This window comes from Larus michahellis, chromosome Z (genome assembly GCF_964199755.1).
Source record: "Larus michahellis chromosome Z, bLarMic1.1, whole genome shotgun sequence".
Classification (NCBI taxonomy): domain Eukaryota; kingdom Metazoa; phylum Chordata; class Aves; order Charadriiformes; family Laridae; genus Larus; species Larus michahellis.
Genome location: NC_133930.1, coordinates 78,958,110 through 78,985,515, shown reverse-complemented (window position 1 = coordinate 78,985,515; position 27,406 = coordinate 78,958,110). Strand labels below are relative to the sequence as shown.

General features: G+C 40.9%; 2 protein-coding genes across 6 annotated transcripts in view; one reads left to right on the top strand and one right to left on the bottom strand.

Moving 5' to 3' along the window:
• The window catches only part of MSH3 (mutS homolog 3), a 119,129-nt gene extending 117,100 nt beyond the window's left edge, over window positions 1–2,029 (bottom strand). Inside the window, exon 1 of the mRNA XM_074569706.1 lies at window positions 1,772–2,029. Within this exon, the coding sequence (XP_074425807.1) occupies window positions 1,772–1,885 (114 nt within the window). The 5' untranslated portion in view covers window positions 1,886–2,029. The remainder of the gene's footprint in view (window positions 1–1,771) is intronic.
• Window positions 1,869–27,406, top strand: DHFR (dihydrofolate reductase). Of its 5 annotated transcripts, XM_074569710.1 has the most exons (8): window positions 1,972–2,188; window positions 2,663–2,712; window positions 3,613–3,758; window positions 5,150–5,255; window positions 6,153–6,279; window positions 16,197–16,312; window positions 17,948–18,064; window positions 27,040–27,406. In XM_074569710.1, exons 3-7 carry the CDS (start codon window positions 3,659–3,661, stop codon window positions 18,033–18,035), a joined length of 537 nt encoding a protein of 178 aa, XP_074425811.1. In that variant the 5' UTR covers window positions 1,972–2,188; window positions 2,663–2,712; window positions 3,613–3,658; the 3' UTR covers window positions 18,036–18,064; window positions 27,040–27,406. The 5 variants fall into 5 exon arrangements, with proteins under 5 accessions (XP_074425809.1, XP_074425808.1, XP_074425811.1 ...); XM_074569708.1 differs by lacking the exon at window positions 3,613–3,758 and having other exon boundaries at window positions 1,869–2,188; XM_074569711.1 differs by lacking the exon at window positions 1,972–2,188 and having other exon boundaries at window positions 2,322–2,712; window positions 3,610–3,758.

The window sequence follows — 27,406 nt, the reverse complement described above, 5'->3', positions numbered from 1 at the left end:
TACACACCGACGATGGAAGAGTATCTCCCCCACACCGTCCTGGAAATGTTAATCCAGACTGAAAAGATTTTCCTAAACTAACTGTCAACACCTAGCTAGCATCATCCTGGGTTTGTGCAGAATACAGTAATTTCAAGCAGTGCTCCTTAGATGGCTTTTGGCATACACGCTTCTAACACTTTGTAAACAGAAAATTCATCAGTTTATACTGTTTCATCATTGATGTATTCTGTTTGAGAGAATGCAAGAAGTATGACCAAATATAAAGAGGTAACTTGCAACTGCAACAATGTATAAACACACTACCATTTCACTTTGCAGATAAACACAAAACAGGTGCTTTTAGCAGCTTGCATCCACATTTCATATGGTAATCTCAGATGGTTTAAGTGTATTACTAGGGAAATTATAACTAAGCAGGAAATCCACCCTCTGCAACTAAGCCCATAACCTCACAGCCCACGAGTGGCAGTTTCCCGTCCAAGCCCACTATTACATACCACGTATGCAGTATTTCTGCATTGACAGAAAGCAGTAATCACACCTTTCAAACATATTTGGACTAAAGATAACAAAAGAGGTTGACCTGAGACACAGGCGAAAAAAGCATAAACCTTTCCAGGGCCAGAAAGGGCTAGAAACATTAACTACAGGGAGACTGGGACATACAAACTCAGAATTAAATCCAATTGCTGAGAGACAGCAATTTTTTTTCCTAGCGGTGTCATGGGAGAAGCTGCTGGATCACTGCAGGCTCTCTTGGTCTTGCACTGACAGAAGACTAAGAGTCATCCGAGCTCCATGATTTAGGCCAGGAGTTCAACCCATCACATGCCAGGAGGTAAAACCTGTGCCAGAAGGTCCAGCATTACTGCAAGGGAGCAAAGGCCCGTGACACAAACCGGCACATTAGCTTGTCTAAGCTCACCATACCCATGCCAAGCCGCAGCATACCTACTAAATGGGCACATCCTGGCTGTTTCCTGAAAAACTAGGTGTCACAGAATCATAGAATTGCCTAGGTTGGAACGGGCCATTAAGATCAAGTCCAACAATCAATGTAACACTGACAAAAATCACCACTAAACCATGTCCCTAAACACCATGTCTACCCATCTTTTAAATACCTCCAGGGATGGTGACTCAACTGGGCAGCCTGTTCCAATGCTTAATAATCCTTTCAGTGTAATTTTTCCTAATACCCAGTCTAAACCTCCCCCAGTGCAACTTGAGGCCGTTTCCTCTTGTCCTATCACCTGTTACTTGGGAGAAGAGACCAACCCCCACCTGGCTACAGCCTCCTTTCAGGCAGTTGTAGAGAGCGACAAGGTCTCCCCTCAGCCTCTTTTTCTACAGGCAGGAGAACCCCAGCTCCCTCATAAGACTTGTGCTCAAGACCCGTCACCAGCTTCATTGCCCTTCTCTGGACACACTGCAGAGCCTCAATGTCTTTCTTGTAGTGAGGGGCCCAAAACTGGACACAGTACTCGAGGTGGGGCTTCACCAGTGCTGTGCATCGCTACCCTGTGTTACACAAGGCAAAGACGCTACAGCAAGCGTTGCAACTAGAAGGCCCTGCCCGTCCCACGCAGGGCACCCCTTCCTGCAGCAGGGCCGTGGCCATCCTTTCCGACATGACTGGCTGACAGCAGGTAACCAGACAGGCCCGAGGGCCCTCCGCCGCCATCACGACGGCTCCCTCAGGGCCCCTACGGCCCGGCCCGCGCCCTTCAGGCGCCCTGAGCCCCAACCGCCGCCGCCCCGGGCGCACCGTCTGCCGGGCAGGGCCCTGCTCCCCGCCGCTCCCCGCCGCTCCAAAGAACCTGCTCAGTACTAGCTGCTGCCCCCCGCCGCCGCCGCGTTCCCGCCGCTGCCCCCGCGGCATGGCGATGGCGGCGGCGATGGCGAACCCTGGGGCCGCGGGCACCGGCACCGGCACCACCTTCCTCCGCCGGATGCGACGGCGGGCGCGGGGCGGAGCGGAGGGGGAAGTGCCTCCGCCGCTGGGTGCGATCCCTCACGCCGTCCCGCCTCAGCCCGGCCACCGCCCCCTCACGCCGTTCCGCCCTGCTGCTGTGAAGTCCGGTGCGGCGGCGGGCGTCATGGTGCGCTCGCTCAACTCCATCGTGGCCGTCTGCCAGAACATGGGTATCGGGAAGGACGGCAGCTTGCCCTGGCCGCCGCTGAGGTACGACGGGTCTGGACGGTCTCCTACCCTCTCAGGAGGCGGGAGCGCGGGCGGACTACAACTCCCAGCGTGCAGCGCGGCGCGCTCCCCGCCGGCGGGGCTGTGTGGCGCCGCGCGTTGCCCGACGGGAGTTGTAGTCGGAGAGGGACGATGCTCAACAGGGCGGGAAAGTGGTCGCGGTGGCGGTCGGCGGGTCCGCGGCCGGGGCAATGGCTGCTGGGCCCTGCCGCCGTGTCTGGGAGCCCCGAGGGGCTCAGGGAGGCAGCGCCGGCAGGGTCCCGGCAGTGGGTTAGGTCTGCCGCAGGCAGGGCCGGGGCCAAAGGTCTCTCTTCAGGCATGGTACCGGGCCGAGGCCCGACCAGCCTTTCCTCCCCGGGCTGAGGCACTTGAGTTATAATGGGATTTTTTTTCCAATTAGAGAAATGTAACTTATTCCTAAACCTCGTCGTAATGCTTTTCTCATTTTCTTGACAGGAATGAGTACAGGTACTTCCAGAGAATGACGAGCACGTCCCATGTGGAAGGTAAGGTTGTGCTTGTTGCTGAGGTGTGCGTCTCCTCAGTAAAAGCCTGGTCTCGGTCATGCAAAAGAGTGGTAATTACACTTTTCCCTAACTTAAAAGCCCTGCTTCTGCAAGCAGCCTGCCCTCCCCCACCCTCCCAAGCCTCACAAGTATTTTACCCGTTTGCAAATGCACCATCTGCAGATTGTTTCAGTTAGATAAAGAAACTGGAGGCAAATCGTTTGTTGCTGGGTTGCAGGTGATTTGTGAATAAAAAGAATTTCAAAGTCCGGTTTCCCCAACAGAGTAAAAAAAGTTCACCTACCTGCCCTTACCTACAACTCCAACCCTGAACAAATTAGAAATTGAAAGGGTTTTATATGCTGATTAATTATCTGAGGGGTTTTTTTTCAGGCTGTATGAACTTATCTAACTTGTTTGCTGTAGCTCAGCCTTGGCCATTTGTTCCACCCCTCTGACCCTTGCGACAGTAATTTTTGTTGATTTTCCGAGTGCTGAGCCATCCAAATATACCAGAAAACGCTAACCATACTGATACTATGCAACAACAATATTGCAATCATATGCAGTATATCCACATGCAGCAACATGCAACCCTACAGGTAACAGGCAGCAATCAACGTTCAGGCCTGGCGAGACCTTTGCAGCAAAGTGATCTCATAGACTTTATTATTTTGATGAGATAAAACCAGTTATTGCGGGGTGAGAAACTTTGTGAAAATCAGCACAAACAAATGGGGATAGGAATGCAAAAGGTGAAAACAGCTGATTTGTTCTGACTGGGTATTTACCGCTGCCAGAAGAGACAAGTCTTGCCACATTGCCCTTGTTCCTTTTTCACACTGACTTTAGTGCTGATTTGACATTTCCTTAAGATGTTTTAATTCTTTAACCCAGTAGACTAAGCTACTACTGGGAATCTGCAGGGACTGACAGTACAAGGTGCATGGTGGGAGCGGGAAGGAGGCATCAGGAGAGGAAGAATAGGACCTCCCTGAGCCATGCAACTGGCTCGCTGCGCTTGGTGGAGCCAGAAGAGATAACAGGTTTATCTTCATGTTCCTGCAGCTTCTCTGTTTGCCAATGTGGTCGCTCTCTTTCCTGTGTTTTGTTTTCATGCTTGTCTTAAAACTGCTTCTAGCAAAACACATTTGTTTGCTAAAACTTCTGAGCAGCCTAACATGTACCCTTGTTGTGACTGAGTGACCTATTCCATATTCCACAAGGAATGTCTAGTCTCCTTTTGCACCAGTTCTTATGTGAAGGATTTTACTTACGTTTTGGAGACCTGATTGAGCCCATTGCAACCTTACATATAAAAAGACAGAACACAAGTGTAAATCTTTTTATATGTCTGCAATTTGCATTTTACCTGGCACAATAACCTGTAATCAAAAAAAGATGTTTTAAATATAATTTAAGAAGAAAATTTTTGCTGCATCCTGCCTGCAGATTTTTTAATAAGCTATGACCTTAGATGCTAAGCAGTTAAGTTGCTTCTTAACCACACCTCTTAATGCATTATGTTGCCATAAATCAGCAGGGATATCACCATTGGCTGGAGAAAGTCAGCGAGTCACTGATATTTGAAAGTGGGAAGAACACAATGGAGATGCATCACCTAATCTTGCTTGTAGTCTGCTTGCATACCTGCACTGGCCACTGCTGTAAATTAGCTATTGGTCTAGACAAATGTTTGTTCTGACCTCATAGGCATCCCAGTGTGAACCTCTAGTAAGAAAATACATATGTTTTTCAGAACTTGTGCATTTCCTTCAGCAGTGGTCTGTGCCAACATATCTAAACTGACACTGCAGTATATCTCTTGGAAACCTGCTCGTGAAGGTTGTCTGCAGGAGAAGAGTCTTTAGATACTGCTAACAAACAAATGGAGCATGAGTTCTCTTAATTTGGGTGATTCTTCTCCTAAAAGTTATCCTTTTATCTAGCTTTTTTTTTTCTTTGTTTTAAATAACGCTCAAAGCTGGCAGTTATTCCAGATCATAAACCAGGAATGGTGGAACATGCAAACACAAAGTCAGTGTTTTTTTGACACTAAGAGAACTCTTGAGGGTGTGAGTTGGTCTCACACATGAAGATTAATTTGGCCCCCATCATTATAGCAGAGGCAACGTCTGGGTAATGCATGTAACGGGCAGTGACGTGGCTTTTTTTTATTTTTGATAAGTTTTGATAAGTTTATAGGTGTGCATGAGACTACTTTGGTGTCAAATGCCTGCGAAGGCTTTGAGAACACAAGCATCTTCTTTTATGCATGTGGCTAACTTGAGAATCGTGGCCTAAGCTAGTACTTTTGTTAACTGCTGAAATGGAGTTTGGAAGGGGGAAGGTAAGTCCAGCAGTGTCACTGAATGACCAAAACAAACTGGGACAGAGTGAAAATACCCTTTAAATAAGTGTTTTCTCTCTTACTCAGGTAAACAGAATGCACTGATAATGGGTAAAAAAACCTGGTTCTCCATTCCTGAGAAGAATCGTCCTTTAAAAGACAGAATTAATATAGTGCTCAGCCGGGAGCTCAAGTATGTATGATGACTAATAGGCCTGTAAAACAAATAACAAGTCTCTAAAAATACGTGTAGCAATACATCCTAAAGTAATTCTAAATGTAACATGTCCAGTTAGGAAGCATTTCTGCTATTGGTTCTGAGTGATAACACTACTTTACCTTTAATTTTTTTTAATTATTATTTTTATTTCTTTTATTTTTTAATTAATTCACAAGATACTTGTCATTACTTTGCATAATAAGTACTAATCCTAGCTCTACATACAAACCATCTGACAATTGTCAGTAGTCTTTCTGACTCATGTATTTAACTGTATTTCTGTAGTTCCTGGTTAGATTGGTGTCTCTTATTCCCTTTTTTGAAGTTTATTTTTATTAGCATTTAAGGAAAAAGAACTGTCCATTTTCAGAGCTCTTTTCTTGAATGCATCACCCCCAGTTATCCAAATATTCTTAAACAAAAATGTCCACTTTATAATCGTTTATGGCTTTGGAGGACGTTGGTGGATTTTGTGCTGAATATAGGGGCACAGGGGATAGGGGCTTTTTGACTAGTTTTATTGAATGAAATACTAATGTTCTAGAATTAAGTCGAAATCTGTATTTCATTTTATAGATATCTAAATTTCTCAGTTATGCTTTTTTAAAAACATAATATAAAATTTCAGATCTGTAATTTATGTTTCTTAAATCACAGTTATGATTAAACTGTGAATTATTAAACAATCCTGCAGCCAGATGAGAATTCTAACATAGTTTAGCATTAATTGGCATTTCAAAATAATTAACTAATGTGAAACGTTTAATCATTTGTGAATTCAGCAGCACGCATTGTATGTCTAGGTTGTATTGATTATCATGATAAGTGGTCCTTAAATTATTTGGTAATAAAACCTTTTACTTTTTCTAGGGAAACCCCAAAAGGAGCACATTATCTTTCCAAAAGTCTGGATGATGCTTTAGCTCTTTTGGATTCACCAGAGTTAAAAAGTAAAGTAGATATGGTTTGGATTGTTGGAGGCACTTCGGTTTACAAGGTACATTTAGAGTATACCTAAATTACTCATTTTTTGCCATGGGATGATGATGGCTCAAGTTCCTGTTACTTCAGCTTTAGGAAGGGCCTTTCCTTCGCGTGACCCAGCAAACTGCAGCGATTACAACAGAATAAGTCTATCCTAATAAGGATAAAATTTCAACTGACAAATTTAAAATCTGCCCGAGTAACCAAATGTTCCTCTTCTCATGGTCTGGTGTCATACAGTCATTGCACTTTTGAGAGCTTTTCTTAAATCTCTAAATTGTTAGGTTTTTACACAAGACCCATATTGTTACATTTATTTTACTGAGGTATTAGACTGACTCTTCAGAGGAAGTGGGGAAAAAAGGAAAATTGATCTGTCATTTTTAGCCAGAATATGGCGCTTTATACAGGTAAGGAAAGAGGATTTAGAGCGAGCTGGCAGGTGATGGTGTCAGCAATAAGAGGAGATAATCATACAACAAAGTAGAGAACTGACTCTGTTTTCCCATACAGCAACCAGGCATCCCTACTGTTCCCACTCCCCAGGTTTCTCTTTGTGTCTGGGCTGTCTCGGTATTCAGGCGTCTGTTCATGTGCCAAAAAGGCAGCATGTGCCTCTTTCTTCTCAGGACCATCTTTGCATAGACAAAGCCCTGTTTTCCTACAAATGCAATAGTTCTCCTGTCCTTAACTAAGGTATTTGCTGTGCAACATGCAGGTCTGCAGTAAAACCCATCTTCTTGTTGGCCCATGTTTCCTCAGCCATCTTTTGCCCTTCCACCCAAACCCTTCCTCTCATTTTCCATGTATACACTTGTAAAGTATAGTTATCTCTCCATGCCTCCACCCACATCCCTAGAGTCATCCTTTCAGTCGGGGTTCTGCCCTTTAACTCTCAATTGATTTTTGTCTTCTTTTGTTAAGTTCTCATATAATTTGCATTTGTTGTCAAACAGTACCACACAAGAGATTATGGCCATCAACCTCATTCCTTTCATACCATTGAGGAGCATATGGAATAAAGACAGCAGTAAACAGTCTTTCTTCTGATAAAAAAGTCTTAATTAAGAATTGTAAAACAGATTTTTTGTTTGTTTCATATAGTAAAGGAAAAAATAGTTCTGCTGCCATTTAGTCATGACAGGTATGCTGGGAAGTACATTCCACTTCTTTTTTGGAACTCGGACTTCAGGTGTGTGATGAAAATGCCATTATGCTCCTGGTAGCAAATTAGGGCTGATAATTTGTTTTGTACATGGCATGGGAAAATACACGTTCTGATATTTCATGCCTTTGCGGTTTGTGCCTTTCATGAACTTTTTCTTTGTGTCTTTTACAGTAAAAAAGCAAAGTAGTTAGATACTGCTAAACTTCTAAGAAAAATAAGATGCATATGTAAATACCCTGTAAAACACTGTTGTTCCTCTTTTTTATTTATTTATTTTATGTTTTATAATCACTTTTGCATGTGGTGAAGTCCACTGTATATTTGATGTCCAAATGCATTCAGCCTATAATCAAGTATTGTCATATAGAGGTAACCTTTTCTTCACTTTCAGCCATTAAAATACCTGCTTCCAGACCGTAAGTAGCAATTTTGTTTCTGGAGGCAGATTCTCTTCAGATTGGGCATAACTGCCCAACATGAGCAAGAGACTGGATTTGGCTTCTGCCTGTAGTTCTGCAGGTTGCATAGTATGAGCAGAAGCATTTACTGTTTTGGTGAAATGGCCACATACTCACCTAGTGCTGCAAAGCGCGATGATTTTTGTTTGTTCTTCCAGGAGCATCTATGTTGTAGACTTATAGTTTAACTATTTTTCCCATGTCTGGCTTATATTGTGTAGAAAGCAATGCCATTTTTTTAGACTATTACTGGCCAATACTTAGATTATAACTAGGCAGTTTTGATCGATATTACCTGTGCTGATCAGGTGCTGACTTAAATTTTCAACTGGTTTCAAGCATGTACTCAGGATGTTTCAAAGGAATTTGTAATTCATTAGGGAGAATTCTGACAGTCTGGCTTATCCCAGAGAGTTGTGCCAAGGTGGAGCATCTACCCAGCTGCCTGAGTGCAGGAGGGCACTTTTTGGGACACGGGTGTCCAGCCTGTCTCTCGGTCTCAAGCAGGGATGGCTGCTGTGCCCAGCAAGCAAAGGTGCTGGATCACATGTGCCCAGGTGGCATTTCAGGACGGGATGCTGCCCTCAGCAGCAGAGGGGACTGCAGAGGAAAGAGGAGCATGCCTGTGACAGTCTCTGAACATTTATAAGGACAGAGTGCAGCTGTCTATTGCTTATGGCCGTTTTGCCCACCGCCCTTGGGTTATCAAGGACACAGTTCTTTCCAGGGTGGTGGGAGTGTTGGCATAAGCTTGTTTCTGCCTCGAGTTGAAGGACAGAGGAAAGCGAGCTCTGAACAGGGTGGCTATCCAAGTCCTCATGTAGGTTATAATTCACGCTGTGTTCAGCAGCATACTCAGGGGAAACTGTCTCTCCTTTGCAACAGGAGAAGGCAGAGCAGCTAGGCATAGTAGGCTTTTTGGTGGGGACCGGGAGAGCTGAGTTGAGTGTTGGTATTAGGAAGTGAGAGCAGAAAGATTGAAAACAGCTCCCACAGTCCACTGAGGGTTGGAAAACCTTTTTAGCCTTCATCTTCTTAAATTTGACTTCACACCAATCACTTCATCAGGTTTGTAATTCCTGATACAGCCACAAGGTAGTACTGTTGCCTCCAGGGAAACTTTTGGACTTCTCACAGCACAGGTTTACAAGTTTCTTTTCTTTGCATCTCAGTATGATGCTGTGCTGGATCTTCTGCACTTTTCTGGATCTCTTGAGTTACAGAAGGAGTTGATGTTGGTATTGATTGTATGGATGAGGAAGGAGGAGTGTAGCAGCCCAGCAATGGTCAGTTAGTCACAGCAATTACGAAGCTGTTATGTGTCATGAGAGGAACTCCATGATTTTGCGTGAACACTTGATGTTTTGAGAGCCGTCTGCTGGCTTCTGAGAGCTTGTTGTTTGCTGGAAAACTTGTGGTGGTGACTCACTCATTGGTTCTGGCCCTTGAGTCCCTATTAGCTGTTGGAGCTCATCAGACATGTTTCTGGAGCAGGTTTTCTGGCATGGTTTTATCCCCAAAAAGTTTAATTCATGCACACCAGGATTGGTTCCTACTACAATTAAAGCACGGTGAGTGGGGGCAATTGGAAGATTAGTTTCAAAACCACATTTCTGTTCTGAGTTAAGACACTAGCATAGATGTCCTCTGTGTGGAGGTATTGTCTCTTAATCGAGAGGTTCAGGTCTTGGCTTTGACTCCGAACAACAGCACAACCTGGAGATCCTAAGGCTGAGTCTGCTCAGTATAAATTACACATCAGTCTCTTTCAACTGGATTTGAACTGTGCGTTTTAAATTAATTACAAACAACATTCAGATTTTACTAGGAATAGGAACTGTAAGTCCAGCACATCCCCGAATATTAAACAGGGATTTAAGAAAAAAAGAACTAAACAAAACAAGGTGTGGGTTTACTTATGTGGATGAAATGGTCTTGTATGTTGTCTGTAGAATGTTAATCTTGCTTTGTAAAAATAACCAAGCACAAATCCCTAACAGTGAACCTACCAGTGTGGGGAAAAAAACCCAACCAACCCAAACCAAAATAAACCTAGCAACAAAACTAAAAAAAAAAAAATTGCAAAATTTATGAGTCAGGTCCTCATAACCAAGGCCTCTTTAGTAACACCAGAACAGGCTATGTGTCAAACAGGTTTTCACCTTGATAAAACAGTTTTTCCTACAGCATCTTGAACATTTAAAATTGTCTCTTCTAATTTATATGTTCCTCCTCAGCTTGTTGCTTTCTCAATGCCACAGAAGCAAACAATGACACTCAAGGTCACATTGCTTAAGTGCAGAATTGTATTCCTCTATTAAATTTGGAGAAGAAACTTGTACTTTCATAACAGAACAAAAAGTTCTTTCATAAGAAGTTTTGTTGTTTTTGCTGTTTGGTTAATATCTAGGCTGGCCATAGCAGAAAATAGATGCTGGTGATAAATAGCGTTTGGGGAAATTCTTCAACAAAGAGGCTTGAGCTGGAAAATTAAATTTCCAGTAATCTCCAAGGGAAAATTTTATCTCATTCATGCTCAGGTGTCTTACTATGTATTAATATTTGACATATTGTGTTTGGTAATCTACCCCCTTTCATTCTTCAAAATTATTGAATTATGAAGTTGCTATTCATATTTAGTGCAGCAAGTCTCTTGCAGATGATTAATTACCCTCTTAAATAGACTTTCTTGACTAAGCATATAAGCTTCACTGGGTTCTGAATGCCCCGAGTGGGTTCTGAATGCCATATTTGCTAAGCTTCAAATCTTTGCTGTACCGTAAGGATCACCTCTTTAAAAAAGAGAAGTTTTAACAATTTGAGTCACTAGTTTTATCATGATTTTTTTTTCAAGCCTGCCAAAACTTCACGAGCTAATATTAATATACTAAAATATACGTTTTAAAGATTACATTTTAGTATGTCTGAATTTCCTGTAAACTATAGAAGAAATAATAGTAATTTTTCTACCTTCCCTGCATATAAGACAAAGTGATTTTGAGCTGCGTAACTCCTGGAGTGGTTTTAAGCTGTGTACGTATTGGAATAGAGACTAACGTGTATGTTACCGTGTTTTTGAAGTGTTGTGTTCAGTCTGAGATGTGACCAAGGACTGAGATCCACTTACAAGGGAGACAGCTCATTTTTCCATGCTCAAGCGCTCCACTCTTGCAGGTGCTGTTGCTCCCTTTGAACAGTGCTCACAAAGAACGTGCTGCAGAGAGCAGGCTGCTCTGAGCTGCGTGTCGCTGGTGACGTGAAGGACGTCACGCTGCAGGCCTGAAGCATTGTATTGCTCTGCTCTTCGTTACTGTAATGCTGCAGAGTCCTTCTTTACAGGGGAATTTTCCCATGTGTAGTTGTGTAGCTTTATGTGGTTGTCTGAACAAAAAGATGGGAATGGGAAGACAATCTTCCTCTATTCCTATGACCTTCTGGGTGTTTTTTGAGAAAGGGTGTGGGCACTCTTAGTGCAATTCCCTAATATCTCTTTTATGTAAAAGTGGCAGGGTCACAGCATTACAGCTGACAGCCCTGCCGTCCCCATAGAGATTTATGCTTTGTAAAAATATATCTATTACTATTGTAGTCATGACTCCAGTCACCAATACTTCTAGCTCTTACCTAGTTATAAATAAAATCAGAGGAAACGGCTCTACAATATTAGCAATGGACTAGTGGATTAACTAAAAAATTCTGTTAAAAGTTTAAGAATTTTCTTTAATTTAGCATCTTTATACTTTCACAGACTTGAGAGGGACATACGTAGCCTTTCCAGTACAGTCTTCAAAATAAACTCAGGAGATTTTTAATGTTTAATATTGTTGTTACTCCTAAACAAGCTTTTTGTGTGCTCATTCTTGTGAACAAACATATTGATTTGACATTCCTCTGGGAAAAAATAATGACTAAAAAAGGTTAATAGATGAGTCAGTTGCAGACACAAATCATGCAGCTGTGAGAGGTTGTTGCTTTTTAAATTATTTTTCAAAGATGCTCACAGAGATCATAGAGGAAAAGACTTAAAAGACCCTTGTTTAAGACTATCACACGGAAAAGTCTAGTGGCTAAAAGTATATCTGTTTCTGCAAGGGCAAAATGGGTAGGTTTTTCGATTATAGTCATAGAAGATTTCTGTTGTGCTTGCCTTTGTCCCTGGCACAGAACTGGTGGTGGGAGCTGTCTCCTCTCTCACTAAACTGAGCACAAGCAGTGTGGAAAGGAAGGAATTTTGAGGGTGTTGATTCTCCTGGCTATCACCGCAACTCTCCTAATAGCCAAAGTTTAAACTTGGCTTTTACCTTGGTAAGATCTAGAACTTTGTGAGATCTTCAGCTGTGAGATTTTTTTTTAATGTATAAAATATACTTTTTAATACTCTTGTGGCTTCAAAATGCAGCTTGCCTGTGTCCAATACATTTTAAGCGTTGAAAAAGAGAATGCAAATAAACAGACTGTTTATTTTGAAATTGTCTCTTTTATAGTGTTCTCATATTTTGTTTGGATTGGCAGTGGTGTTGTCTGGAAAGACACTTGAAAAATAAGTGCCTCACGTAGTTACTTTGGCTATTTTACTTTATATAATTGGTAGAGCAGCGTGTGTGTGTCCGTTAAAACCTGTGAATCTTTAAATGACTAGAAATAATTGATCCCTTCTACAGCAATTGGTTGCTATGCCCAGTACTTTACAGGGGCTTGGTGATTAGATTTATAAAAGATTAATTTTCCATATAATACTTCTGAAATTACTTGTAAAGCACAGCTGTTCTTTGTTGCAGGCTGTTTTAACCTGTGTTCTGCAGAGAGAAACTAATTCAAGGCAGTGGCCCTGCACATGGAGACATAATCTGATTTTGTACGGCTGTCAGTCCAGCGCAGCTGGAAATTATGGGGAAGATGATGCTTAGGCCATCTCCCTTTTGCGTCATGCTTCAGAGGCAGGCCTGCTGAGGGTTTCTTGGAAGCGAGCAAAAAGACGACAGTATGCTAAGGTCTTTTCACAGGGTTATGAAGGTATATATGAGTTTTCTGAGTCTTAGGAAGGACTCATGTTCACATAGAGGGTTGACGTACCTGGGACAACAGCAGGGATCCTGACGCCTCTGTTCTCCTGACCTCCGTCTCTTGCGGAAGGTCATCACTGCTTGAGGAGTGGTTCTGGTGTTTCTGAGAGATCAACAGCCACAGTTTTAATAGGATGTACTTTGGTGTGTACCAAAAATCAGCACTACTTTTCCCTGTTGCATCAGGCTGCAATGCCTTAAAAGGTTTGGTAGCTGCTACACAAGGAGGTGAGCCTGTGTGGAGATCAAACACATACGCAGCTCCCAAGGGAGACCAGTGCAGGTACAAATACAGTCCAAGGATAACTGAATGGATTATGGAAAAACACAGTAAATTAAAATTGTAGCAAGAATGACTTTTAAGACCCAGTGTGGCAATAGACTAAGGTTAATGTAATGACCATGGAGTGAGGATGCAGATTTTTCAAATTTACAGAAGCATGAGCTCAAAGGCCTCATTTTGTTTAAAATTCTCCTCATTTTGCCCTGGGACAAGTATTTGCAACAGGTCCTTTCTTGATATCTATCTTTTCCGTAACATATATTATCCTCACATTTATCAAATACGCAAAACGAAAAAACCAAAGTACTGATCTCCTACTTAATTGTAAATGATTTGTCTATTTAGTATTGTGCTAACTTCCCATGGTATTGCCTGATCACTACAAATACATTTAGTTAGTGAACATTCTGTTTAAATATTCAAGATTATTTATATCCATACCTTCGTATTGTGTACATGTTACATTAGAACAAATTCATACTCACACTATTCTGTTCATTAGAGTAAATATGTATATTTCCTTGATTAAATTTAGAATTAAGTATATTAACATTCTATCAAATGAGCACTATGCATTCTCTAACCTCTGTACCTAAAAAAGGTGGTGAAACAGCTAGAGCGGGCTGGACAGGACAAGAGTGAATTGAATGTCAGTGAGGAACTACCTTAGTCCTCAGGCAAATGTGATAATCTCCTCCCCCATCCTGCCAGGTCCATAGCAGCATTTTGGAGAGAAGGTGTCAGAGTCCAGTCCTCTCCAATCGAGTTCCTTTAGAGACTCCACATGTGGAAGGCTTCATGTTTGATGATAAAAAATTTACTTATTTCTAGTTTTCTGAAGTCACTGTCAGGGAACATGCAGGACGAGGTGCTCCCAAAGGGCTGGGAACTGGGATCCGTGAGCAATGACCATGTCATGACAAGGGCCTCACCGGCCAGGGCTTATGGTGATGAGGCATGTCCACAGGGCAGGATCAGGCCCCATGAAGGTAACCAGAGTCAGAGGTAGCCCTGGGATGACTAGAGGGGGCCATGAGCGCAGGCTGAGGCCACATCAGGATGCCAGCACGTGACGTGATTCAGCTATATACTTAAATCCCAATACAAGTGAAAATTACACTTAGTGGAGTAGAGCAACTGAAATACAAAGTCAAATCACTTTACAAAGTGTTTGTCCTTGCCTGACAAGCTTACTGTCATGACGCTGGGCATTCTCAGCTGCTGAGGAAGAATATGTGGGTTGAAACCAGCTCAAGGCTGTTGCTCTTTTCCCAGTTCTTTTTATTTGTTGTTTAGTATTTGTGGGCCACATACACTCGCAGACCCCCAGAGCTGGTCTGGCTAACTCAGGAAGCATTTGCACCGTTTTTATTAACTTGGGGCCAAGTGGCTGGTTGGTTCGCTCAACTAATGCAACCATTTAGCTGGAACTGAGGTCACCCTCCCGTCCCCTCCATGCTCAGTTCAGCTGTCTTTGCAGTATCTGTGGTCAGTCACTCTGTGCTCTTCCCTGATGTGTCTTGGTGGTACAGAGCTCTTGCTGAAACTCTGATTTATTCCTCTACTATGAAACAAAAGTCTCTGGTTTACACACAGTATGTTTTTATTTGTGTAGCAGATTATTCTGTCATTCTAAAGCTGTATGTTTCCCCTCTTACCTCCCACCCTTATTTTAAGAAATTAAAAATGAGTTGTTTATATACAAGCTAGATGAACAGCAGTTCAATGCTGTTCGATGCCGGTGTGCTGTGACTTACCCCTCCCATTTTAAGTCACTCTCTAGCAATAGAGCAGCTTTTCTAGAAACTAACTTTTCAGCAGTGATACCAATTAATTTTATTGAATTAAATTTGCTATTACTTAGTTCCAGTACTTGTCAAAGTAACACCTAATAGTATGCTGCATGGTGAATCACCTTTAACAAAGAGCATTGCTCATTGCCAATTTAAAGGAAAGGGAGAAACAGCTTCAAGCTTCTCAAAAATACATTGTAGCCACCCACCAGTATAACTTTTAATGGGTTATTTTAATGCCAAGAAGGTCTGGAAGAGGTGACTTTTCAGTCTGATCTGGAGACAAAACATCTTTTTTTAACTCCTGAGTTTGTCTGAATTTGTTAGTGAAGAACTCACCTAACAAGTGTCTTCATAACTTCTTTCATCCAAGAATCTTGGAGACTTTCTTGTTTTTTTGATATAACTTTCAATGCATATTATCACTTTGCCATAATGCAGAAATCAAGTTTTGATGGTAAACTGATAGATAATTTGATCACTGGAACTGCAGACTAATGCAGACTAAAAATACATTATAAAGCCTTAGCAGTGACATTAATTAAATATTGGAACAAATTACCTTGAGGTGTGGGCCTCTCACTTCTTAAAGCTTCCTGTCTTTCAAAGAGGTAGGATTCAGAAATTGCTTGGCTGTACTGCTCCTTTCTTCTCATAGGACTACTCATAATTTTTTCTTACTTTCTGTCAGATACCCCAAGCTCTGAGAATAGGTATTATTGATACTTCCCAGGTGAACTGGCACAAGATGAAATTATCTCTTTAGAAAGTAGTCTTGGGCAGAGTCCAAAAGAGGAGATTTAGAGTTCAATTTTTGCTGCATTGCTTAAATCCCCAAATATACCTAAAATAGTAAGTGAGTTTCAGTTTTAGGTAACGTATTTGGTGTGCAGTGCAAGTAGAGAATATGCTAAGACTCTTATCTCTTGGTTCTTTTTGAATGCCACCGTGGTGATGTCTGGTGCAGGCAGAGCAAGAAGTTGGAGAGTTGGTGAAAAAAGCCAGTGTTCCACATAAGAACTTACACTCGATATTATCTTACAGACTTCAAAGAGGATTATAAAACAAGAATATTAAAAATGTTAATAAACAACACTACTTCATGCATGGTTGAGCTGTTTTACAGGGAACAACTCAGTTTTAATTGTTTCTACTGTTTTTAAAGGCAGCGATGGAGAAGCCAATTAATCATCGATTGTTTGTGACAAGAATTTTGCAGGAATTTGAAAGTGACACATTTTTTCCAGAAATCAACTATAAAGACTACAAACTTCTTGCAGAGTAAGTATTACGATGCATAGTAGTTTTCTGTTCAGGTGGAAGACTTAATAACCTACTTTGAATGTGTAAGGGTCCTATTAAAGCCATGTTCTGTTTTGAGTTAGAGGTGCTTTTCGCTGTATTTTTCCCCAGAGTCATATTTTACTTAGAACCTGGAATTGCACCGCACTCAGCACAGAGAGGTTGTTGGAACTTGTGTTCTTCATCCTTCTCATAATCTTTATGGTAAAGAATTACATTTGTTGGTTTGCTTGAAAAATAACTTTCTTATTGCTTCTCATTTTAGAATTACTCAAATATTTACTGAATTTTGTAACTCTCGGTATGTTGTTAGTCAATGGTATTTAGCCTCTGAATGTCTTTGATAAATTGACGACAAATTCAATGGGTTTGAGCAGGGAGGGTTGAGTGATTTCTAAGGTTATTCCTTTTTCTTGAGACAATTGCTTCTTCCTAACAAACTAGCAGGAACAAGTATCGAACTGTAATTTTTTGCCATTCACTGTGGTTTCTTCTGTGTTATCCTTGTCATACGCCAGTGATACTTTTGTGTCCTCTCCAACAAGATTACATCCAACAGGCAGTAGAGGGGCAGCAAAAATTCAAATGTCTGCCTGGAGAACCAGCAAGGAAAGGACCTCTTCCTCTTCTTGCTGCTCCCATTTTGGTTCCCAGCTAGTTACAGGCCAGCACTGGAAGAAATAGAAAGTATGGCAAGTCAAGCTCTCTGCGCAGGGCACGGAAATGGGTTAGCACCGAAGTGGGAGAGAATAGGTAGGGGCAGGAAAGAGGGATGCAGGAGAGACAAACAAGGCGAGTAGGGAGAATGAGTCACCTTTTTCATCTTAACATATTCTGAGCTGCACTGAGACGTATCATGAGCCCACTTTAGTATCCTGATGTCTGACCCAAAGCTCCCCTCCCTCTTTGCTGTTTCTCAGTTATACATTGGTTTGGGACAGTGTACTGAAATCAGAATTTGGCCTTAAAACACGACTTTATAAAATTTCCATCACTAAAGTGGAAACCTAATAGAGTCAAACCTAGCAAATAAAATTTAAAATTTCTTTCTCCCTCAAAGTCAACATTGCACATTCAAAATCCTTACTCTGTCACAGGGAGCAGAAGAGATTTTTGAAGGTATCTGTTAATAAAACCTGTTTTAGTAAATCTGGAATATAGAGGAACACTTTGTATGGTAGCAGTCAGGTGCTTTAAGAAGCTGTAGTGGACTTGTCAGAAACCTTTAACTTATCATTTCCTCTAAACCGTCCGAGCAAAGTGAAAAAACCCAAAAGTGTTCTGTATCTTTTCTACCTTTGCAGACATTTTAAATAACGTGTTGGAGGCTTTAATAAAAGTGTTGGGGTTTTTTGATTAAGCCAAAAAGGTGGGGAGGTTTTTGCATCAGAGTATGTTTTCTTGATTTAAAAAAAGATGCGCGTACAAGTTGCTGGTAGTAGTTAACATGATTCCTACATAGTTTGTGCTTAGTATACCTATTGTAAGGATGATATTTTCATCTCCTTTTTCAAACAACTCTCTTTTCTAATTGATCACATAAATTACAAGTGACTCATAATAATATTTTTATCTACTTATTGTCTTTTGCTTTGTCTTTTCCCCTCTCTCCAGGTACCCAGGTGTCCCTGCTGATATCCAAGAGGAGAATGGCATCCAGTACAAATTTGAAGTGTATGAAAAAGCTGTCTTGGCACAATAAATGAGGCTTTCTGTACTTCTGTGTTAAGGGTAGGCATTTTAAATCAAGAAATCTTACTGAGTGCAAATATATATTAAATACATATATTAAAGTCCTGATTGATAGTACAATACCTCAGTAGTGAATGATTCCAAAAAAAAAACACACGCCACGCTGAATATACACCCTGCAGTGGAAATATGAGGGTGGTCAGCAGCATGAAGGAGGTAGCTCTAAGGAATACCGCACCTAAGGTTGCATGAGACCTTGCGTTGATTTTTACAGTCTATGGCAACATTCCAAGAGTAATGAAAGGCATTAGACTGCGTCAGAACCTGTCTACCTGAACAAACGGTTTGCATATCTCCTCATTCAGAATGTCCAGCACTTAGAAAGTGTCAAAACTCTTGAGTTTGACTGGGATGGTATCTACTTTTCTAACAGTCCTTAAAACATACTGGTGTAGTGGAAAAAGTATGCGGGCATAACAAAAAATGGAATCTGGGAGTCTCAGGCAGCAGTTGAGGCATATGTTGATCCTTCATGGAAGTCCTCTTGTCATCTTAACCGTCCTGGGTACACAGCCTACTTCAAGCCTTTTGGCTGACAACACTGACTTACAAATTAGTCTGATAAAGAAATTTTAACATTTCCATTAACTTCACACCCGTTTAAAGGCTTGCTGCTCTTATGAAAAGGTGCTATGTCAGTTTGACCGTGACCACTTTGCAGTGCAAGAACATAAACATTGCTTTCTTAACAGAATCTGTGTTCTTGTGTCCCTTCTAAATGTTGTCAATGCAGATGCAGAGTGTTAATTTGTCGGTGTGATTTTGAATATTCTGTGTGGCATACAAATATGGATTATAAGCAGATAGTGGGGTCCTGTTTCCTATTTCATTAAATGCAGCTACTATAATAATGTTTTTCATTACTGTTCTCTAAAAGTAGCAATGTACGGGTACTGTAGTAACACTGTGATTCTAATGGCATACAATGCCAACTGTTGACCAAAGTTTGTTATTCCCAGTATTATCACAACATGATCGCTAATGTTAGTCTGTTGCTGCGTTCTGGCTGTGGGGAGTTTGCCAGGCGGCAGAGGACTCCATGTACAAAGTGTCAGGGAGAGGAGCTGGGACATACCGTGCCCATCTGTGCATGGGCTGCAGCTGCCACCCTGAGAGTGAGAGCCTACAAGGGGGGAGCCCTGCCTCCCCTGCACTGCTGGTGAGTCTGCGACCAGAAGAGTAGAAAAAAAAGTTTAAAAAAAACCCCAAAAGGCAAAACCTCAAAACTCTGGTGGACTGTTTCTGCAAAGCATTTTAAAAGCTTTGTCTTATGAAGCAGTATTGTGGGAGATACAAGTAATAATGCTTGCCCTTGTCACACAGGCCCAGTTCTAACGTCAGGGAGGGTGGCATTGGCCGTCAGCAGGTTTTACATGTTATAACTATGGAGGACTGTAACAGCACCTGGTTTTCTAAGATTAAACCCTGATTTCCTTGCTTTCGAAAAAACAAGCCTCTTTGATAAAACACTTAGAATTATCAGCTATGAACACCTCTTGAATTTTCCATGGCAATTTTACAACATTTCACTGATGAAAAAGATAATTTTGGCAGCATCTGTTCTGGGTTGTCTCAGTATTTTCTCTGTTCCTTTTGCATTCTGAAAAATATAAGTACTTCCCTGTGTTGGTCTTTTTGTTCCATGTGTGCTGACTTCACATCATTTGACAAAGATGAAAACAACAAAGTTACATGCTTGCGTAATACAACAAAAAGTCTCCTGTGTTTTAGTTTGCCAACACATTGTGAAAGGGAAGGAAAAAGACTGTTACCAGGGGGATGGTATTTTTTTTTAAATATATGTCACAGTGACCCTGACAAGAGAAAATAGTCTCCCAAGAGCATTTAATATGTACCAAAAAACAGGTCACTATTGAAAGCTCTGCGGAGCTACTCTGCAAAGTACCCTGTTTATGGCAAGTGACATTTATTAGACATGGAAGCAAAGACTTCATGCGATGTTGGATTACACTGTGATACTGATGCGAACATATGTTAGTAAATTTCTGCCTGAGCATACATTGCAGGAGATACGTTTCCCTGAGCCCAAAATGTTTTGTAACACCACTTTGGTTGCGGAGAACTTTAAGTTGGATGCAAACAAGCCCACTGGGAACATAAATAGTTATCTGACTCTTTGTGGACTGACTTAGTCCTCTCCAGATTTAACTGTGTTCATTTGTCAAATTCTACAACAAATTAAGCCAATTTATGATTCATGGAAATGAGAACTTGTGAAATAACATAGCAGTTTCCTACTTAAAGCTTTTCAGAATGTATTAATGATGCAGTTTGTTTGGTATGCCGCTCTGCCAAAAAGATGCATTTTTGATTGTTTTGGTTTTTCTTTTAATAAAAGCACTGCATTTGGACAGCATCTTTTGCATCAGAGCTTTTCAAGATGTCCTGCAGATTCCAATCAAGAATTAGGAAAGTACGTTTGATTGCAGCGAAGCTGGGTCCAAAAGAAGTGTGTTCATCCTAATGACAGGCATACCAGCCGCTACGAGGTTAGATGCTTAGTGCTTCAAGGAGATGGATAGGCAGAAGGGTGTAAGTCCCTGTGTTTGGGAATCACATACAAAGACTGTTTGGTGACAGGTGTATTATTTCCAGAGCATGGTTACTTTGCACATTCTTTTAAGACTGTGCCCTTTTAAAGATACCCAAGATTGTTCATCCAAAAACCAAGACAAGAAAAATGGTTGCTTTCTTCTTCTGAAGGCCAGAGTTAGTAGCCGGCATTTCTAGAGAGCCTTTTTCAAAAGCGATGCTTCGCTGGGTGATGGGTTGGCTGGAAAAGCAACAGATACAAAATATGTGTTTGCTGTTTACCTAAATTGGGTGTTGCACCTGGTACCTCCCCATTTATATTTCCCAAAGGAAATATGAATATTTTACACTGTGGCTTGAAGGAAAAAATCCTTTGTCCCAAATACAACTTTCCCACGTTTTGTTTACTCCCGTACCTCACTGATGTATGACTCTGTGAAAAGACAGAGATTCTCATTATGTCTAGTACAGGGGGAAATGTCATGTTTTTCCCCAGTTCCATGCAGCTAAGTGCAATGAATAGCATCATGAGTGACAATATAATTACCAATCACCAAGAAAAGTATAGTACAGATATAATTTAATCCCCCTCATTCATGCTTTCCCAGGAACAAAGTGTTCTAAACAGATTAAAAATTTAATTTTTAAGGATAATACTAGTTTTAACAAGATAGCTAAAACCACAGGGTCTGTATAAGAAGTGAAAAACAAACCGTTAATGTTTCTGTTGCTTGTCTATTACTCATTATCTCTCTTATCTGACAGTGGACATCAATTTCCATTTGGCAGTAGAAAGCTGATGTTTTCAGTAGCTCACCAGTAGCGTTACGGTCGCAGTGTACTCAAGGACAGAATAGGGAACATTGCAACAACAAATCTCTGTCATGGAGAGCAATCCATGGAGAAGAAAGGTACACTCCAAATAATATGAGTTTCCTAATTTAGCAAACAGAATATTATTAGTGTATATACAGAACACCAGGGGAAAAACAGGAAAGGGAAAATGACAGTGATTAGTTTACGCATGTTATCTAAGGAGAGCATCAGGAGTGCTTGACATGAGATCTCAACTGACCAGACAACCGCATTGTCTTCATCAGACTACAACTGATTTGCCAAAGCCTTAAACCTAAACTCAAACCAATACTGACTAGTTTAAAGGCTACACTAACAGGAGAGGAAGATCTGGGCAGGCAGAAGCTGATTGGGAGAGGGGAGAAGCTGTGGGAAAGGCTCTTTGTTAATCAGTGCAGAAAATGAGGTGACTAAAGGTGATGAGGTGGCAAAGCTTGGTTAAGTACGAAACTAGGAGATACTTCCCTCATTATTCAGTTGTGCATTAACCGTCTCTGCTTGCCCAGAAGGGCTGTAGGAATGAAGCCTACAAGTCAGGGTAGGCTGACCAAAAAATCACAAAAATCTTCTGAAGTGGCAGGTCCTGGAACAAAAGAGTGGAAATGGAGAGAGAGAGGTGAGAAGAGGAAACTGACGTTTCCTAGAAGGACTACACTGTTTCTTGTGTTAGTTTGCCCTGTAACTATAATTACTAAAGAAACACATTCAAACTGCTGCGGGGTTAACACTTGTAAGACACTGTGACAAAATTTCATTAGTGAAGGATTTTCAGGATTTGAATGTCTGTGTGGCTGGCTTTGCCAGCTATGCTGAAATCAGCTACAGTTCCTATCCTGAAGTGCCTGCACTGTACCTGAAAGCATGAGTCACATCCCCGAGCATCCAGTAGCCCAAGGGTGAGCATTGTGCCTGTGCTGATGATCTCCTGCTTCCCCTGGTGGACAACATATGCTTCTGGGACTGCATATGGGAAACCTGCTCATTTTTCTTGGTCTTCCATTAAAAAGACTTGCTTGCTGGCTCTGGGGTGATCCTGAGTTATTCTCTCCTCTGTTTTCTGTCTGCAGATCATTCCGTCTCCTTTTGCATAACATCAAAGCACAATCTGTACAAGAAGTCTTTTATTAGATTAATTGATGTGGTTGGAAAAAGAACAGAAAAGCTCTCAGACAGAGTCCTGTTCTGGTTATATTCTCAAGACTTTTTTCAGGTGACTTGAGCCAAGGCTTATGTGCCAAAACTTACCTGTCTATCTTCAATTAAATTGTGTGGTTTTATAAAGTAGATTATCTCGCCATGTAAATCTTGTTTTGCTCATATCTTTTGATGGTCTTGGCTTTAGTATTTGTGTATCACCTTCAGTCGTCCAGCTGGCGTCCTCTCAATTCTGTCTCTTCAGCTGTCCCGTTGGATTCGAAATTTACAGAAATTCAGAGAATTGTTCTGATCAAGAAAAGCAGGTATTTCAAATAGAGAGCTCTTAAGAATGCGCTTATGCCTGATTAAGTGGTAGTAAGTGTTTTTCCTGAAATTGGGCCATATATTTGCCTGGTTAAGGAAAGCTTTAGGTATGAAATTAAATATTTTGCTAAATGGTGTCTGCTATGAAAAAACAGACGGAAAAAAAAAGTAAATACAGAACTTGAGAGGACAGGAAATGGATGTTACACCATTACTCACAGAAGCCTAAATCAATGTCTTTTCCTTCAGCAGTTCAGTTTAATGAGCTCCTAATACCAAGCAGAATCTTTTTCAATAAACAAACCATTATATAGAAGTCACTTTGGCTCTAAATTATGTCATTGATTTACTTGAGAAGGACACTTGCACAAAACCCAGAGCATTAGCTCCTGGGAAGTAACATGCTTTTAATGTTCATCTTCCTCTGAACTCACAGTTCTCCACACAAAACCCTGCTGGGAACGCTCACACTCGCTTCAGACAGCTGTACTGGTTGATGAATTACCAGTCCTTTGCTGGAGATCCCTGCTCCACCTCTCAGCTGGCTGCAGGGATTAAGCCTCATGCACTTCCACCAGAGCCAGGCAGGTTCATTTAAATATCCAGTGAAGAGCGATTTGGGCTGAACAAAGCATGTTTGCCTGAAAGGGAAAGGAAAAACCTCGAAGTGATCCTTCCCACTGGTACAGCCAGTAACAGCTAGTGAGGGACAGTGGTAAGCAAGCAGGAGCAGTAATGTCATCTCGTGCTTCAGCTGGATCTAGGTGAGCGGCTTTAAAACCTGGAATAATTTGACATGAGCTGCCTGTGGACACACTCGATGGAGGAGGACACCTCCCAGACCCCAGAACACGTACTTGGAGGATGCCTGCTCTAAACCATGAGCAGAACATCTCACTGGGTTACTACATCCCATTCCCATTCTTGCAGTAAGTAAAAACAGAAAAGAGAAACATTAAATATACCTCTCACGTAATAGTAAATAAGATAGATTGGGCCAACTCAACGGCTGAATTCCACCAAAACTTGTGCAGTTCTACTAAGGAGCACTTTAGAAGCTTTTGAACTTTTCAATGCTGTATCAGTAGGTTGAAGCTTCATTTTCAGAAGTTCAAGAAGGGAGTTTTAATCACTATACCTCATCTTGTTAGGTTTCATTCAGAAAGGTTAAAGTTTAGATCTTTTACCATCAAGAGTCCTAGTTGGAAAACCTCATCAATTTAACATACCTAAGTTATAAAGAATTAATTTTCCTAATAAATTTTAAATTAAATTTTTCTCTTGTTTGTTCAGTTGTAAATCATATAAAAAGGCAATCCATTCTTGTAGAGTTCTTCACTAAGTACTTTTGTGCATATTGCTTTTTCAGTCAGTCAAAATTGATTTCTTCCAAGCATTGAGTCTCAATGTCCTTCATCAAATTATGGTTTTCTTCCTTTTGTCACACAGCAGTTACACCATTGTTTACTGCACAATTCACTATATTTTTTTTTCTAGTATGTAATTCATCTTCCTTTCCAAAATCCTACAGTGTACAAAGGGGACGGGCAACTTTCTGCTGTAATCTAAATAATGATTGCTTTCATTCAGTGTATCCTCATATGAAGGAAATCCATATCCTTCAAATTATGGCAGAAAAACGGCTTGGCCAGCTCAAAAAAACAAAAATTTAAAAAAAAATCTGTCAGGGGAAAAAAAAGCTTTGTAACAAAACTGTGAGTGTATGTTTTTCTTCTCAGTAGCATGAAAGATTCATCTGGTATTGACCATCACTAGTATATGAATTTCAAACAAGCCTGTAAGCAGAGAAAGTAGCAGTTGATGTCTTGAACTATTATGTGATTTTTCATCCTAATTAGAAAACAGGTTCTGTGGTCAGGAATCACTATACCAACAAAAGTTCTTGTTATATGGCAGAGAGCATGCTTTGCTACCCGCTCACTTGACCAACATGCCTAGCACTATACTGTCAAAGAATTTTAAAAATAACTTCCTTCACAATCTATTTTGAATTTTTCTGAACACCTTTATGAGAAACAACCAACGCTGTGGATGTTCACACACTGTGTTAGTGATACCTGATTCACCTGAGAGGAAATAAAAACACTGGCAAAAGAGAGTTACCTGTAAGCCTCCTGATTCACAACACTTGGGAAACTAGTGCTTGTCTTTTGCAGCATTGCAAATGGTTGTGTCCATGGAATAAGGCATTTTAGTGCCATATATTCTCCAAAAATGTTTGAAGAACTCCTGTTCCCTCACCAATTGTAATTACTCCTGCAAGTACCACAAGAGCAGTTCCCACGCACAGTCAATTTTTTAATTGAAGTAATTAGTAAAAATACACCAAACACTTCAGAGAGCATATTGTTCCAGAAAGAAGACTCCGTGTCACAACTAGATAATTAAAACACGCCTGGCAGAAATCAGGAGAAAGCTCGACTTTGGTGTTACCTCGCTGAAGCCGAAGGGGTAATACCAGACTAAATGTCAAACAAACACGTCTCAGCGCTCTTACCTGATGTGATCGACCCAAAGAGTGTGTACAGTGTCAGGTATACCTCAAAATCAGAACTATCCAAGTAAACAAACCAATAAAGTAATAAAGTGTTATTCCAGATTTTATAGTTCATGCAGGCTTGTGGCTTTTTGTGACACTCTTAATGGAGTCCTAATTTCTTCTTTTTGGTTTTGCTTATTATTTTTGAAACAAAACATAGCGCTCCTCTGTACCCTGCCTACTGCCTCTGTCTCCTTTTTTAGACCGCTCCCGTGACATCTCTTGATCACCAGAATAATCTCACTTCATTATTTTAAAGAAGCAAGCAGCTGTACCTGATAGATTTAATATAAGTATTTTTAAGAAACACACTTGTTTACAATGTGTTATTGCATTCCTCTCAGCACACAGTTCTAGCACAGTAAACATCTGCCTCTTTACATAACATTTTTAAAATGTATTTTTAAGGTACCAAATTAGTATATAATAATAATTTCAAGGGGGGGATTCAGTCACCACAACTAAACCAAGTTAATTATGCTTTTGTATTTTGCCATTTATTCAGAGTGTTGAAGAAAATTATATACACCAATACATGATAAAGCAATAGAACGACTAGAAAGATTTGTATTACATTATACCATGTTCAACAATTTGCACACTAATGCATTAATATATAAATAATTATATATAGTATATATCATGGCTCCTCCTCCATTTGAATCAGTTTTTCCTAGTGTAGACTAAGGCTGCTCAGTGCCAAAGAGACATGACACCAAAAGTATTTACAATTTCCCATGGAAAGCAAAGTAAAAAAAAAAAGTTTTGTTTCAGATCAAATAAAAATATTTCCTTTTTTTTTTTCCCACTGCACACAAAATGGAGCAGCTAACGTAGTCTGTTCCTGAGATCCCCAGGGACCTAGGGAAGTCCCCTGCAGTGGTTGATAGTGCTTGGCGGCGCTGGCAGAGGCAGGGCTCTCAGGTGTGCCCACACTCCCAGCTGCAAAGTTTTGGGTAACCTTCCCAAAACAAGGCTCCCGGGCCCGGGGTCCACAGTCCAGCTCCAGGCTTCCAGCAGCTTGTTGAGCTGCCTACCAGAAAACCAAGTATGTTTTTTTAGTCTTACTCTCTGCACACCCGTATTTGGACAAAAGTTTATCAAGAATCAGTGCAGTGGAACGTTTTAGTCAATTAAAATGAATATTAATATTCTCTGACCATAAACCTTTCCCCTGGTAGATATCTAGCTAGCCCAGCTGTCAGTGAAATAGAGGAGAGGGCTGGGTTGATAGAGATCCTGAGAGGGACACCCAGAAGTACGATAAACTAATATGCTAAGTGCATATGCAAACATCTTCTGTATTTTAGAGTAAACTGTGCACTGCATTGTTTTCCCTACTCTGGTTTTCCACCCTCCTTCACTGTTAACATAAAAATTAACTTCTTGATACCAACAGTTGTTCTTACATGTAATTAAAAGTGGACAAAAGGGACAATATTGTGACATTTATAAAAAAATCTAGTTATCTTCCTTGTTTAAGAACTGGTGCGATTCTCTTTTTTTTTTTTTTTTTTTGTAAAAGATTTATGTTGGCTATCATAAGCACAACAGTACAATGCAGGCAAGGACAGAAGACGGAATAAGAAAGCATACATGAGAGCTGCGGAAACCACAGAAGTGAAGATGCTCCAGCAGCAGAATTGATGAACCATACACAAGTGTACGCCACCTCCATATCTTATATAATTCACACAACAACAGGTCTGAGAAGAGCAGTAACCTTCCCGAAGAGTGGGTGTTCGCTATACATGCCTTTCGGAGGCTGCTTGGCAAAGACCGACTATTAACGATGTGGGTGAGGTGCACAGAGTAAAAGAAAACAAGGATAATTAGAATCACGCCGCAGGGAAAAAAAAAAAAAAGTAAAAAAATAAAAAAACGTCTGTGGA